Source organism: Globicephala melas, chromosome 2 (genome assembly GCF_963455315.2).
Source record: "Globicephala melas chromosome 2, mGloMel1.2, whole genome shotgun sequence".
Taxonomy (NCBI): domain Eukaryota; kingdom Metazoa; phylum Chordata; class Mammalia; order Artiodactyla; family Delphinidae; genus Globicephala; species Globicephala melas.
Window position 1 is genome coordinate 155450322 of NC_083315.2, and position 17474 is coordinate 155467795.

The following is a 17474-nucleotide window of genomic DNA, read 5'->3' on the forward strand; positions in this document are numbered from 1 at the left end:
AAATGGGATACATGCATAAGTGTTGTGACAACTTCAAGAAATTATCCATAAAGGATAGCGCATAGGCGCCTTTTGCTCTCATACTCATTCCTTCCTCTGTCTTGCTGCCTAGTACACAGATGCTGCCATCTCCGACCATAAATTTGAGACCATAACAGCAGGAAAAACAAACAGAGCATGACAGGAAGAGCCTGAAACTATTATATACTGTAGATCAGTACACACCATGTGGAACCCTGAACTCCCTACTTAAGACTTTCCCACAGGAGAGAAATAACTTAGTCTTTTTTTCCCAATCACTATTATTTGGGGTTTTCAGTTATTTACGGCTGAAACTGATCTTAACTGACAAAGAGAAGCACTTAGTGGAAGGCAAAATGCTAAGCAAATACAACTACTGCCTTATACAACCATCGGAACATCGGAAAATAGTCATATCCTGCTCTGTTTCAGAAAACTATAATATAGAAAACTATAATAAAATGAATAGGCACTATAGCTAGTCAGTATTGAGGAAAAATAAAACAGATACACAAACTAGCATGATTGAAAATGAATAAACACAGGAAGTATTTTATGAATTTCAACAGTGGTAGAATTATAATCTGGTGGCCTGTAAGGCCACCAAATTATCTTTATCGACCCAATCATCCAGACAGATCAATATGCTCAAAGTACTTTCCTTTTCCTACTGCTAATACACTGATTTACCCAACTCCAACTAAGTCAGCAACAGCCAAAGACCTAAAATACACATTTCTATAACTCCAGTTTTCTCTTTATCTATTCTTTCTCGTCTATGTCTACATTACATTCTGTATCAGTTAGGGTACAGTCTAGGCTCTCTCAAAAAGATCAAACATACATCAGCTAAAATAAGATTAGTATTACATGCATGCTCTCTCATCTTACAGCCCAGAAGAAAGCAGGACAAGCTGGCAGGCCACTCTGCTCCCTAAGGTCATTCAGAGGTCCAGGTTTCTTCCATCTCTTGTTCCACCACCCCTAGGTAGTTATCCTCACCTGCCTGGTTTAAGCTGGGTTAGTGCTACATCCCCATTTCAACCCACATAAGGAGAAAGAAAGTCTCAGACAAGTGGCTTTGTTACAAGAAGACAACCCAGAAGTTGCATGTACCACTTTTACTCACACTTAGTCACATGGTCACGACTTAGCCACACAGGAAAACTGAGACATGTCATCTCTACCTGAGTAATCACATGCCTAGATAAAACTGCCAGGGGTGTGGAGAGGGCTGATAAGGGAAGGAAGATGCAGATCTGATACTAAAGGAAAGAAGAAACTCAATACAACGGGCCGATGAGAACTAACATAACTTCAACACACATATTATAATTTTAAGGTAAGCCACTTTTCATCCTTTTTTGGAAAAGAATAAGATAAATGCTAATTCTCAGATGAAAGTATTAAAAAGAAGACATTTAAAATACTAATTATAAAATTGAGCAGTATGTAACAAATTACAAATGCTCATAGACTTTAACCTTGTAAATCCACTTCTAGGAATTTATTCTACCAATTTAATTTCCCATGTGAAAAATGGTGTACAAGATCATGTACAAGATCAATAATTGCAGTGCTGTGTATAAAAGAAAAGATTTAAACCACCGAAATGTCCATCAATATAAGACTGGTTAAATAAATTTTGGGATATTCATTCAATAGAATGCTTTAAATATTTAAAAAAAAAGGAATTAGGAAGCTCATGAGAGGCTAATACGGAACAATCTCAAATCTCAAAAATACATTAAGTGAAAAAGGCAATATACAGAACAGTGTGTTTATTAGGCTAACTGCTAACAATTAAATAACAAAAAAGGGAGAGCAGGAGAGGCCTCTCTCAGTGTAGTGACATTCAACAGGAGCCTTGAATGACAAAAGGGAGCTAGCCATGCAAAAAATTGGGGAAATAAAAGTGAAGCCAGTGCAAAGACCATAAGGTAGGAATGAGTTTGGCAAATTCAAGGAACATAGAAAAAGCCAGATAATGCAGGCAGTATAGGCTATGCTAAGGAATTTGAAAAAGAAAAAGCTCAGGTAGGATTTTTAAAAAGCATGGGAGTAATTCACTGTGATGACAATTTTTAAAAATCACTTGGGGGAATTCCCTGGCAGGCCAGTGGTTAGGACTCTGCGCTCTCACTTCTGAGGGCCCAGGTTCAATCCCTGGTCAGGGAACTAAAATCCCAAAGTCTGTGTGGCGCAGCCAAAACATAAAAAATAAAATGAAAAATAATAAAATAAAATAAAAAGTAAAAATCACTTGGTAACTGTCAGCACAGATATGGGCAATTGTAGGAGGTAAGAGACCAAGTTCAATGCAGTCTACTGCAGTGAACTCAAAAAAAAATGACTGAACAGAAGTATTAAGCAGATACAGATGGAATTGAGCAAGATTTCAGAAATAAAAAGGACAATATTTGATAATGGATTGGAAGTGTGGTATGTAGAAAAAGATGTGGAGTGAATCCTAGGTGACCACTGGATGGACTGTGATGCCCTTTCCTGAGACAGGGAAGACCAAAGCAAGAGCAAGTAAAAACAGTTCTAAACAGAATGGCATGGACTTTGTACCTAAGGACACAGCATATATTTCCAACTTTTGAATGATAAGATAATTCCCAATAATAAAAATTATTTTAAGGACTGCATTTATTATTGCCTCCTCACACTTACTTTCTATTTGTAAGATCTAAGGGAAAAATATTAACAACATCACCCAATACTAAAAAATTCGTTTTTATCAGAGTACGTACCAATCAATCAAATTTACTACTAAGATATCAAAAAGTCCTGAATCTCTAAATTTACTTATAAAAATAGCAAAATAGGGACTTCCCTGGTGGCGCAGTGGTTGAGAATCCATCTCCCAATGCAGGGGACATGGGTTCAAGCTCTGGCCCGGGAAGATACTACATGCTGCAGAGCAACTAAGCCCATGCGCTACAGCTCCCGGGCCTGAGCTCTGCAGCCCACAAGCCACAACTACTGAGCCCACGTGCTGCAACTACTGAAGCCGCATGCCTAGAGCCAGTGCTCCGCAACGAGAGGCCCATGCACTGTGGCGGAAGAGTGGTCCCCACTCGCCGCAACTAGAGAGAGCTTGCATGCAGCAACGGAGACCCAACACAGCCAAAAATAAGTAAATGTATTTATTAAATAAATTAATTAAATAAATTAAAATAGCAAAATAACAGAATAAAAATTAGAATACCTTTAAAGTTAGCATTTAATGAAAGGAGGTGAAACAAAAGCAAAAGCATTCCGTTTATAGGATTGTATTCTGGCTTTTCAGTATGTTGATTCCTCAGATCTTTAGTAATATCTGCTGGTTTAAAATACATTCCAGGGCTTCCCTGGTGGCGCAGTGGTTGAGAGTCCGCCTGCCGATGCAGGGGACACAGGTTCATGTCCTGGTCCGGGAAGATCCCACATACTGCGGAACGGCTGGGCCCGTGAGCCATGGCCGCTGAGCCTGCGCGTCCGGAGCCTGTGCTCCACAACGGGAGAGGCCACAACAGTGAGAGGCCCGCGTACCGCAAAAAAAAAAAAAAAAAAAAAATCCATTCCAGTAAGTATTTGTTACTTATCCTGCTGTTGTAATCTGTGCAATAACTATCTGACTAAACACAGTGTTGAGAAAGTTTTTAGAGTCAATTTATGATCAACTCTTCCAGAAGGAGCTGAATCCACGTTTACATTTTTAATTTAAATAGTGACCCTCCTACAGAAATCAAAATAAAATTGTCTTTTTCTTCCATAAATAATCAAACTTAATATGCACTCATATCACACTCAAGCGGGTAAAGCCTAGACAACTAATAGACTAAAATTTCCCCTGTGGTATGAGGCACACAAAATATTGTTTATTATCACGATTGTTAACAGAAAATATTTTCCATAGCATCATGCTATAAATAATTTCTCCCTTCCAATGGGCAGTTTGAAAAAAGAACAAACAAAATTATGATTCCCAAAGGATTAACAAATTAAATCTTGGCGTGTTTGATAGGAATACTTTTTGGCCCTCAAAGAAAAATGTGTTCTATAAACTTTCAAGATGTATTTTAGTTACTGAGAAAATGCATGATAAACAACTGCAATCTCAGAATAATGCACAATAATTCTGATTAACAGGAGTTACCAAAAGAAAGTGAAATTGGTGGGAGATAGGAGCATTCATTTTTCTTTATATATTTGTACAATATTTAAAAGTTTGCCGCAGTGAATGTGCATCACTTTGGTAATTTTATTTTAAACGTAAACCTGGAGGGGGGAACACAGCTGCAGCCTCTGAGAAGTTTAATGCTCAAACAACAAAACTGCATCTTCCCTGACAACACGCTATCATGAATTCACAATATGTCAAACAGTTATAAAATGTAAATGTTGACTTCAGTTGGAATAAGTGAGTCACAATATCTATACTAAACCTTGCACAGATTGAAAGTAAACACCATGTGGCCTTCAGAAGACCTTCTAAAATTCCACAATATTTTTAAGTTTTGCATCAGGCAATTGTTTCTTAATCAGAACTACATACACCCATGTGAGGTTTGACATGCTCTCTGTACAGTTATGAGACAACCCTACTTTGAAAGCAAATTACAGAAAGCACAAAACAAGGTGTAACACCACAACTTGATGCGAGGAACTAGCAGATGAACAATTCAACCAAGTGCACAGTTAGGTGTGTATGATTTTCCAGGTTTTGACAACATAAAAAGATATGCCCTGATGAGCTGGGCCCACTGGACAGTTGAGTAAACAAGCAAGTTGTATAAACGAATTACACCAAAGAACTGAGCACTAGTGAGGTATGACATCTATGGAAGAGCTGTGCAATCATAGCTTTTATCTGATATGGGATAATTCTTGATGCACAGTAATGATGAGAGAACTCAGGCTTTCTTTGAATTCAGCTGCTAAGACTGAACTCAGTGGTTATATTTTAGACCCACATTAACACTCTAGACTATATAGACAGTGCTTGCTAATTTTACTTGCTATATGAAAGAAATATAAATGAAGTAGCTCAGGTTCTCTTGTAAAAATGGCAAAAGGTGAAACTTACAAAATGTAATGTGCATTATGCAAATTAGCATTTCAAACTCCCCAAACTCAAACTATCCCATCTATCTAACAATGTCAGAAACCAGCATGACCACTGGATATGTCCATGGCTTAGTCAGATCTATAAGGATCTCAGCAGAACATTGAAGATATCTGAGTTTGGATCAAAGCCCTCGATACAAGCATGCTCACGAGTTGTATACCTATGTAGCAAGTAACAGAAGCCTCATACAAGTGCATTAAGAATCACAAACATAGTAATGGAATCTGATAGATATAAAAAGATTCAGGGAGTTTCACTTCTAAAAATGACAGACTAGATAATTCAGACCAATCCTTCCACTGAAAATAACTTAAATAGCAAGAAATAATACTTTAAATATCTGTTTAAAGGCATTGGAAAGCTAAAGAGATAAAGACATACGAGACCAAGATGCAAGAGAAAAAAGAAACCCTATCCTTTCTCTCTCAAATATCAGCCCATTTCAGAAAAGGCAGCAGAGACACTGAGAAGCTGAATAGATTTTCAACAGATGCATAGGGTTAAAGAGGAAAAACAAGTTGAGAGCCCTTCCCAGGAAAGGGGTTCCCAGGTTAAACTTCTCCATCCCCACAACCCAGCCTGTGGGCTGGAATCCTGAAGGACCATACACTAGCAGGAAGGATGAATCAGAAATAGTTGAAACCTGGCACTAAAGTTTAACACTGAAATGTCTCAACAATAAATGATAAGGTAATTCATGAGTGCTATGGCCCCAATCTAATCTGTAACCAAAAGGAAACATGTCCTTTCATACATAGTAATGATCAAATTATCTATGCAAGTTTACTTTGAAGAGAATGAAATAGTTTCTGTCATCAAAAATAACTAGACAATCAAAAGTAAACAGAAGGCAAAAACAATGCGATCAAAATCCCAGGAAAATAAGACATAATAGAAACAGACCTATAGAAGATCCAGATGATGGAGTTATGAGACACAGATACACAGATTGAGGATTAGAACTACAAAGTAAAAAGAAAAGAAATAAAAATTCTAGAAACGAAATATGTAATAACTGAAAATAAAAACCAGTGGGTGGTTTTAATAGATTTGATTCAGCTGAAGAAAGGGACTAAACGAAAGGTCAGAAGAAAACATTCCAAATGGAGAAACAAATTTTAAACATTATAAAAATGGGGCTTCCCTGGTGGCGCAGTGGTTGAGAGTCTGCCTGCCGATGCAAGGGACACAGGTTCGTGCCCCAGTCTGGGAAGATCCCACATGCCGCAGAGTGGCTGGGCCCGTGAGCCATGGCCGCTGAGCCTGTGCGTCCGGAGCCTGTGCTCCGCAACGGGAGAGGCCACAACAGTGAGAGGCCCGCGTACCTCAAAAAAAAATTATAAAAATGAACATAGAGAGGATCTGTCACCAAAAGACCCACTCTAAATAAAATTCTAAATGGAATTCTATCAGGTATATGCAGATTCACTCTAAAGGAAATTTTACAGTATGTTCCTAAGGCATACATGGAATCTCAGGGATGTAGAAAGGAATAAAGAACATACAAAGAAATGCAAAACAAAGAAGAATAAATATAAGAGTAAATCTAAATGAACAATTACTGTATAAAATAATAATAGTGATGTCTTGTGTGGCTCGATTAAACATAGAATTAAAATACATGATAGTAAAAGAAAAGTGGAGAATGAGGTTAATGGAGTTAGAGTTTCTTAGATCCTTGTACTTGCTAGGAAGAGCTAAAAGTGCTAATTTATACTAGATTTAATAAATCAAGGATGCATGTTCTAATCCCTACATTTAATCCCTACATTAAAAAGAATTTAAAAATAAGGTACAATTAGCAAGATAATAAATATGAAAAATGGAAAAATGAAAACTAATAAATCCAAAGGACAGAAGAAAAAATTACAACAGAGGTGGAACCAATAGAAAGCAAATAGTTAAGATGGTAGATTTATACAAACTAAATCAATATTTACATTAAATGTAATAGGGTAGATCCTCCAAATGAAAAACAAGGATAATTATATTTTTCAAATGTTAAATGTTACTCTATAAAATAGCATAAAAATATCAACTCCAAGGCATAAATCTTATAAACAATGTATTAAATATAAGACGTCTGGATAAAAAACTATAAAAAATTATTGGAGGGATTTGCTATGTTCATAATTGGAAAACTCAATATGTAAATATTTGTATTCTCTCCAAGTTGACCTACAGAAACAATGTAATCCAATCAAGATCGCAGCAGGCTTTTAAACAATTTCATATTGATTCTAAAACGTAAACAGAAATGCAAAGAGTAAAAAACAAACAAGACAAGCTTGAAAAACAAAGTAAAAGGACTTACTCTACCATATTACAACTTATCAGAAAGCAACAGTAATCAAGACAGTGTGATATGCGCACTGGGATAGATGTATTAACTAGATGACTGAACGAAGAGTCCAGTAACAGATGCCCGCACATATGAACATCTGATTTATGACCAAGACAGAACTGTAAAGTAGTGGAGAAAGCGTAGTAAATGAAACTGAATCAATTGGATATCCATATAAAATGTATGACCTCTACTTCACACCAGAAATAAATATCAATTCCAAGTACATACTAGATCTTAATGTGAAAGGTAAAACACTATCCTTCTAGCAGATTATATAAGGGAATATTTTGATGATCTTAAGATAGGGAACAATTTCTCAAATAGGTCAAAAAAGCACTAACCACAAAAGAAAAGATGGAAAATGAACTAAATTAAATTTTAACAAAAGGTTCCATTAAGAGAGTTTTAAAAATAAGAAGCAGCAGCTGTAGAATAGGAGACAATATTTGCAATACGGATAACTGACAAAGTGCTTGTATACTAAATATATAAAAACCTCCCACAAATCAATAACAAAAAGACAATCAAGCCAGTAAAAAAAGTGGGCAAAAGAAGCAAACTGGCATTTCAAAAAAGAAACTAGCCAATAGCCGACAAACATACGAAAAGATGCTCATCATGATTAGTAATCATGAAAATGCCAATAAAACCATGCTGAGATACTGTAAGCACCGAACATAATGGCTACTAATGAAAGACTAATAATACCAAGTCTTTGAAAAGCAACACAATTTCTCATATGCTGCTAAAGAGTGTAAATTAGTGAAGCCACTTTGGACACCTGTTTATCAGTATCTACTAAATTGGAAGGCACCTAACAATTGCACTCCATGTTACATACCAACAGAAATGCAAACACGTGCACTAAAACAATAAGATTGGTAGCAGTAGATTATGTGTAACAGCCCACAATTTGAAATAATTCAAATACCTATCATAAAATGTTAAAATATATTGCAGTATATCCATACGATGCAATACTAAGGAGCAATAAAAAATGAACAAACTGCAAGTACATGACACATCACCCAGAAATATCACAATCGTGATCAGCAAAAGAAGTCAGACACAAAAAAAATGCCCTATGTGGTTCCATTTATATAAAAAGTTCAAAACAGGCAAAATTAATCTATAGGTTTAAAAGTCAAAATAGTGGTCAGAAAAGGAGAAATTAGTGATTGGGAGGGGGAATAAGGAGGCTTCTTGTGCACTGGCAATGTTCTATTTCTAGATCTGGGTGGTGGTTTCATGGGTGTGCTCACCTTGTAATAATTCATCAGGCTATATAATAATACATGTACTTTTCTATAAGTACATTGTATCTCCAAACTTTTTAAATTAAAAATAAGAGAAAATAAGTTGATCTCTTTAAAAATAGAACATATCCATATCTTAGCATATGTGGCCAATAAATTCAAACTCCAAAATAAATTCAGCACATCTATGTAAGAAACTGTAAACACAGTAACATCTGGAGAAAAATTACAACTGGAGAAAAATTATCTGCTTTTATTAGGAAACTCTCAATTTTAATAAAACAAGTTAAGAAAATTCTGCTACTATCCCTTGCCTTACAAAAACAACGTTTTTGTGGTAAATGAATGAATACACAATTACTCCTGAAGTGGATAAGTTTGCAACAGTTTAGTGACAATTTCTGATGATATTTTTCTCCTAAAAAAAGGAAAAAAACAACCTGATGATGCAAAGAAATGGACAATGTATGTACTTCATTTTTATTTTAATTCCATCAGGAATAGTGATTTGATAAAAAGCAATCACTTAATAATGAGTGTCGGGCTTCCCTGGTGGCACAGTGGTTGAGAGTCCGCCTGCCGATGCAGGCGACACAGGTTCGTGCCCTGGTCCGGGAAGATCCCACATGCCGCGGAGTGGCTGCACCCATGAGCCATGGCCGCTGAGCCTGAGCATCCGGAGCCTGTTGCTCCGCAACGGGAGAGGCCACAACAGTGAGAGGCCCACGTACCGCAAAAAATAAATAAATAAATAATGAGTGTCAACAATCTGAGTTTGAGATAATAAAACTCGAGAATTAGGGGGTTTTTTCAATCAACACCACGTCAAACAAAAAACAGAGAGCAAGGAGCTCTTTGCAGCAATGCTGATTACACACTTCTGTGAGATGACCTGAAAATACTTAATGGGGAGTGTTACAGAGTCACTACCAAAAAATTCTGTATTTCTCAAATATCATTTAATAAAAACCACAATATCACTGAGTCAATAAAATTTTAAATCTCTTTCAAATATTCATAACTCTAAAAATTAATTCTATCTCTAATATACTACCACTATAAATATTTCAAACTTAAATACCTAAAATTCATGAATATTTTATAAAAGGTGCAAGAACATATTTTTAGACAAAATGGCATATACTACCCAAAAAGTTAAAATCTAGTAAACTTCACTGTGACTACAACCAGCTCAATCACTCTACCACCTGTGTATGAAATAAAACTTTCTATAAATAAAGAGTTCTCACCACTTCTTGTTTTTGGGTTTCATTAAGTTTTTCAGTCAGTTCTTCCAAAGCCCTTTTTGTTTCAGCATCGGACCTAGGCACATAACAAAAAACAGAGTATTTTTTTAAGTTGGCTATTTGAGAAAATATACATAATTCGTGAAATTTACAACATCATAATATGTTGTTACATAATACTCTGCTGCAGTGGTTCTTAGACGTTAGCAAACCTATGAAACACCTGGAGGACTTGTTACAAACACAGTATCTATCAGTAGATACACAATGGAGCCCAAGAACGTACATCCCTACAAATTCCTAGGTGATGCTGATACTGACAATCTGGGGACTACACTTAGAGAAACAATGCTATACTAGATCACCTTCAATAAACAAACACACTGAAATAGCTCCCATTTTAAATTAAGAAGAATGAAAGAGGTAAGGAGGACAAAACTATTGATCTCACATCCTCTCCAGGAATTCATAATCAAATTACATCTGAGTGTGCTATACAAACTCTGTCCTCACTCATTTATCTCCCATTACCTTTTTCCCATCAAATTAATAACACACATGATAAATAACCAAATCGTACAGGAAAACGTATAAAGAAAAGCAAAGCCCTTTCTCTCTCACACTTATCTGGTTCCAACCCCCCCTGGCAACCATGCTCAACTAATACGTTCTCAATTCTTTTGCGGGCTATCTCCATCATTTTCAACTCGAGATATTTTCAACTCTGTTTTGAAATATTTAACTCACACTCTTCTTCAATTTCAGATAAATTTATTACTATTTTCAGTTCTTCTATTGGTTACCTGTGTAACTTAATACATTTATACCCATTATGAATTACTCCATCATAGAGAATTAATGCTTTTTGCTTACATTCTATCATGCTCACATTTTTGTCAGATTCCTAGTTGGATCACTAACTTTCCTGTGCTTTTTTTTTTTTCTAGAGTTTTCCGTTACCTTTTGGCCTTACACGGGCCTTATTATCACATCATTGATGTTTTTCTCCCACTTATTACTCAATCATCTACTAAGAATCTACTCCATTCTTCTTGACTACATCCTTCTCAAAGGACACTTACTTCCTGCTCGAATTCAGTGATTACTTTCTGGGCCTGCTATATGGCTATCATGCTGGAAATTACTTTCACTGAAGTCTCGGGTTAGTTTTACTATTTCTTATAACCTATATCTTCCTTTTTCTTGGTTGCCATTTTATTTTACTCATATGCCCTAATTTCCTCAGAAAGAAGTTACCTTAAACGGTCAACTTTCTAAGTCTTTAGATCTCTGAGAAAGTCTTTACTTGTACTTCGTTCTTGGCTTTTGTGATTCCATGTGCTGCTGGATTTCCCATACCTCACTAGCTCTTTCTTCTCAAGCCAGCTCCTCTTTTTATATGACTTCTAAATATTGGAACTCCTGGGCATTCAGCTCTGTCCTTGATGTTCTCCCTACAGTTTCTCTCTAGATATCATCCATTTCCATAGCTCCAAATACCACTTCTATATGCTTACCACACTTAAATTTATCTCTCTAATGGAGACTTCTCCTTTGAGTTCCAGAGTAAATATCTGGCTGCATATTTTACATTCCCACTTGGATGTCTCACTGGCATCTGAAACCTAACATATCCAAGGCCAAACTCTTAATTTCTATGCCTCACCTACCCCCACCAGTCTTCCATATTTCAGGAAGTGGATTTACCATCTATTCAGTTACTCAAGTCAGAAATCTGAGAGTCATCCTTGGTTTATTCTCTCTTACCCCTCATAACCAATCCATTGCCAAATCTTAGCTCTCTGTTCTCAAAAAAAAACTTGAAACATCCCTGTTCATCTCTCCCTTACCATAATCCTGGTCAAGCCATCATCTCTCATGCTAATGCAACAGGCTTCTAGTTCACCCTCCTCTAATCAATTTTTCATATGGCATCCAAAATAGGTGAGTTCTCAGTTAACTTTATATAATCCTTTCTAAAAGTTTGCTTTCTAAAAGTTTACTTACAATAATAAATACACTTATTATTATAAATAATAAGTGTACTCTTATTATTTATGTACCTTTTGCAATAAATGTCATGAAAAATATTAAAAATTAGTAAGTAAATGAGGGTATCAACCTTTCTGAATCATGTAGGAAGTTAAACCTAACAGCTTCCTACCCAGAATTTTTATAAACATGAATTAAGAATTGTGGTCTAAGTAAAGCAGAACTGGATCCTAAATCTTCCTCATCCACAAAGTTAAGCCACCAAGATTCAGAAGAAAACTGACTCTTATTTTGGCTCTAATAAAATTTCTCTGTCTTACATATGCCCCTAGGTCACACAAACTATTACCAGATGGTACCAGCCCATGGATCAGAAGATTCCCAGTCCACCACTGCATGTCCAAATGACCATTTAAACTAGTCAACAAAACCATCCCTGCAACTTCCCCTGTATCTTCCTACAGGACAACTACTTTCTGAAACTCATGTTCCTAATGCTTAATTTATACCCTTCCTTCAAATGTGGAAAAGCTACATAATAAAGCCATTCCAAGAACATACTGTATTAGAATATTAATGCCATTCTGTTGAGTTTATCAACTTGTCAGAAATAAATACCTAAGTATTAAATTAACTAACCCTTGCCATTTAAAAGATTAATAACACAGCTCAATAATATAGTTTAAAATTCAGGAATTTAAATGCCTTATTCATATCAGCTACATGTGAAAATGATCTTGAACCACAGTGTACTATAAGTGGTAAAGAGCAGACACTCTGGGGCCTTACTGCCTAGATTTGAATTCTGACTCCACCACATCCCTCCTTTGATCTCCAACAAGCTGAGTTACTTCATCTCTCTGTGCCCTGTTTCCACAACAAAAAAAAAAATGGGAAAAATAATAATTACCACTTCATTAGAACTGTCGTGAGAATTAAACCTAATTCTACCTGACATGAAATAAGTGTTCAATAATATTTACTGGTGGTAGTAGTAATAATGGTAACAGCAAGGTCTTTTATTCTTATTACTAAATTTCCTGCCTTCCTCATACAGAAGCAGATAAGTTATGCAGACTATAGTTGATATTCAGATTTAACATTTACAGCTTTGACTCTTTTTGCTATAGCAACACAAAACTGTCATGTGGAATGATTTCATTAGCTCGAGTACGAGTTAGCAAGTGAACCTAGCAAGTGAACGAATTTCAATTCACCTTTTTTGTTCTCTAATCATTGCTGTATATAGATTATGACTTTTGAGATGGTATAAATGTTTATTCCTTGAAAAATATGGTCTCTAAATGAAAGTCACCTGTCACCACTGATGATGAAAATGAAGACAGTGAAGAAATCTTAAATAAAGTGATACCTCTTAGGGAATACCCAGAATTGACAAAACTGCAAAAACTGGGCAGACATAAACAACTAGCTTTTGAAGATTTCAACTGAAAGATAAAATGTCAGATTCTACAATGGCTCATGTCCACTGACAAATTCCACATTATGCCTCTATTTGCTCCAATGTCGATCAATGGGTCTCTCTCCCCAATGTATTTGCAAATCTACCTCTTTACTAAGGTCTTGCAACATATCTCTCCATAATGTCAGCATGAAATAAAATGTTCTTAAAAATACGAAATTAATTTGTCTAACACTGAGTCATGATACATTGTAAATTCAAAGGGTTTTGAACTGTTCTATGAATATACTTTAAAATACTAGTATAAAAACATAGCACTTTTTTTTGGAAATTCATGTAAACATGTCAATTATAGAACCTATTTTATTCTTCTAATAATTCACCCCTCAACAAAAATCATGTTCAGCTTTTACCGGCTTCTTCTGGCAAGTTCCCGGTTGAAATCATCTCCAAGGCGAACTTGTTCACTGCTGAGGTCTCGGAGGGACTGATGAAAAGCATGAAACTAATAAAAGCAAAACAAAGTTATCCATTTAGGATTCTGTTGAATTCTTCCATAAAGATTCACTGAGGGTAAGAATAAGAACTTGCTCTTTGCAATAATACCCATATTTTATAATGTTATCAAGACCTAATAAAATTTTTTCTCTCGAAGAAAAGTTTTTAAAACTATATATAACATTGACCATTACATCCTCTATAGTGCACTATTTCACTCTTTATAGATACTCTTGAAAAGAGGTCTGGAAACTTTTTCTGTAAACAGTACAACAGCATATATTTCAGGCTTTCAGGTTCTATGGCCTGTGTCAAAATTACTCAACTCTGCCATTATAGCACAAAAGTAGCCATAATCAAATGAGCATGGCTGTGTTACGGAACTTTATTGAACTAGACCACATGCCTCAGCATGCCAACCCATGCTGCCAAGAAACCCTTGCCCACATGCATGAGGAACCATGAACAAGAATGTATGGAGCAGGGCTTCCCTGGTGGCGCAGTGGTTGAGAGTCCGCCTGCTGATGCAGGGGACACGGGTTCGTGCCCCGGTCTGGGAAGATCCCACATGCTGCAGAGCGGCTGGGCCCGTGAGCCATGGCCACTGAGCCTGCACGTCCGGAGCCTGTGCTCCGCAACGGGAGAGGCCACAACAGTAAGAGGCCCGCGTACCGCCAAAAAAAAAAAAAAAAAAAAGAAAAAAAAAAGAATGTATGGAGCAGCACTGTTCATGATGAGAACACTAAAAACAAACCAAAGTCCATTAAGAATGAAATGGAGATAAACCGCAATATATTCCTCCAGCGGAGTATCACACAGCAGTGAAAATGAAATGATCAAACCTACCTACACTCCAAAAACAAAACATTAAATGGAAAAGGAAAGTTACAAAAAAAGTTACACTGCATTATTCCATCTATATAAAGTTTAACACAGGCAATACTAAGCAAGATATAAGCAGTAAAAATATTTTTAAAAATCAAGAGAATGATTAACATAGAAGTCAAAATAGTTGATAGCCCTTGGGGAAAGGAGGAGTGTAAAAGAGGTTTGGGGTGTATTATAAACCTCTATTTCTTGGTCTGGGTGGTAGTTACATGGATTTTTCATATTGTTGTACTTTTAATGGTAAATATGTATGCTATACATGTATGTGTAGGCTATAATTTATAATAAAAAACTAAGTTATACAGACTTGCAGAAATAAAAAATTGATTCATTTCAACAAATTCACATTGTGCAACTAACCAGTGCCAGCAACTGTGCTGGGAAACAAGTGTCATGGGAGACAGATATGTAAACAAAACCACAAATGCTGCACTGGGGCATTAAGAAAGTAAACAGTCATATGGAGCTAAAGGTCATCATAAGAAATGGACTAAAACAAGGAAGAACAATTAAAAAGAGAGGAGTGGAGGTAATACAGCAGATGAGCAACAGACCATTCACTTAGGTTTTGCTGTGATGATTTTCCAGTTTTGCAAAGCAGAGTCCTAGGACTCATCTTTGACACCACCTTTTCACTCATTCCCGCCCTCCCCAAATGGTCATCTGATCTTCAAGACCTTTCATTTTATCCACCAAATAGTTTTTAAATCTACCACTTTCTCTCCAACTCCATTTATCCTAATCCAAGTGGCCATCAGCTCACACCCAGAACACAGCAATATCCTTCTAATTGGTTTACCCACACTGACTCTATTTTCTACACTAGAGCCAGAGTGATCTTTTCGAAGTAACTGTCACCCTCTTACGTGGCTGTGCATGGTCTCAGGGTTTCACACTTCTTTAGCCACATGGCCTTCTTTAAATTACTCATAGGTGCTATCTTCCTTCCTGCCAAGGTATTTGTTCTACCTCAAATGACTCTTACTCAACTTTCGGATCTCAGCTCAATCAGCCTTTCTTTGGGAAGCCTTCCCTAACTGCGGCAGGTCCCTCTATAAACACTCCTATAGCCCTATGCTTCCTTCCGTTAGAGCAAGCATCTCGGCTCACAATTATGGGTGTATTTACATACTTTTTGATTAGTATCTAGCTCCCCCTCTAAATTGTAAGCTCTGTGAAAAGGCAAGGTTTTTGCTCATCACTGTTTCCAAGCCCAAGCACTGTCCCAGGACAAAGGCACTAAATAAATAAAATGAAAGAGTAAGTAATATTAGGATATTGTTCTCTGCTCTAGGTTTTATCACATAATCCACACTAGCAAGTTGCACCTACCAAAAAATAACACTGTCAAGGAAAAGTTTCTACAAGGCGTCTTCTAATGCACTTGGTTCTGTTATCTCTTTATCTTATGTTATAATAAGGGAAAGCTACAGATGAGTATCCTAACAAACTCTGAGTCCTCAATCTTAAAACTACCAAAACAAAGATGTCTAAGTCAGCAACATCTCCTAGTCCTTATCTAATTAATTTAGCTACCCAACACAATAACAAAAAAAATTTTTTTCAGCTCTTGCATAGAAGTTTAAAGAAGCAGAAAAAGAAATATAGCTATAGAACTAATACCTTCAAAATCTTTAGTGAATACATAGAAAAAGCCTAGAATTCCTGCTTAATACAAAGTGGCTCCATCAGTGATTCAGCAAATCAGAAAAACACTAATGGAAAAATCAATAGGTTAACCACACAAAGACTAACTTATTCATACTAAACTAAACTTAGAAAAATAGAAACTAGCTGACTTAGCAGAGCTTGGAAAAGAGCAAGCCATCTGAGCAAGGAAACAAAACATGTCCAGCTAAACTCACTTTTAAATGTTCTACAAAATATAATCCTCCATAACAAAATTCAAAATAAATGTATGATGATGATCAACACATTGAAAATAAAATACTTTACTTGGTTTAAAAAAACAATCATTACAAAGTTAGTGATGATCAAACTCTTAGTTAAAATACAGCCATAAAATTCAAGTGTTAGTGATTTAAATAGAAATGCAAGGATCCAGACTACAGAATGGGTACAAAATACCTGGCCCACGTCATCAGTCTCCCGAACAAATCGGACACCAGTTCTGGACCTATTTCGTTTAATACCCTGTTGATCCCCATAGTCCTTCAGAGGTGAGGTAGGTGGAAAACGGTGGCTCTCTTTACAGAATAAAGAAAAGGGAAAGGATTAAAAACACCACATGAGAAGGAATGATCTAAAATTTTACTCAGGAAATACACAGCAGACATGGATATATACATGTGCCCTCAACCTGGATTATTTCCCACAGACAATCACAAACAAATATCTTGCTGTGGCCATAAAATTCCACAAAATTGGTACTTATCTTGCTCTTAAAGCAGATAAAATGAACAACTGAAATAACCTGGAACTAGAACACATCAAAAATTCTAATTGGCTGTACTTTTCAAAGAAGCAATATAGTATTTTCTCTTACATAAAAATAGTAAGTTGCTAAAAAAAAATAACTTTTATGACTCCCTAAAATAATACTAATAAAACAGAATTTTTCAAATAACAAATTATCTAAAATCTGAATGGTGTTTAAAAATCAGTATAGGGCTTCCCTGGTGGCGCAGTGGTTCAGAGTCCGCCTGCCGATGCAGGGGACACGGGT

At 36.2% G+C, this 17474-nt stretch overlaps 1 protein-coding gene across 1 annotated transcript in view; it reads right to left on the bottom strand.

The window, feature by feature from the left end:
- CEP128 (centrosomal protein 128) overlaps positions 1-17474 on the bottom strand; it is a 437527-nt gene that overhangs the window by 376944 nt on the left and 43109 nt on the right. Inside the window, exons 5-7 of the mRNA XM_060293645.1 lie at positions 16877-16995; positions 13816-13907; positions 9991-10063 (exon numbers count right to left, since the gene is read on the bottom strand). Coding sequence (XP_060149628.1) covers positions 9991-10063; positions 13816-13907; positions 16877-16995 — 284 coding nt within the window. The remainder of the gene's footprint in view (positions 1-9990; positions 10064-13815; positions 13908-16876; positions 16996-17474) is intronic.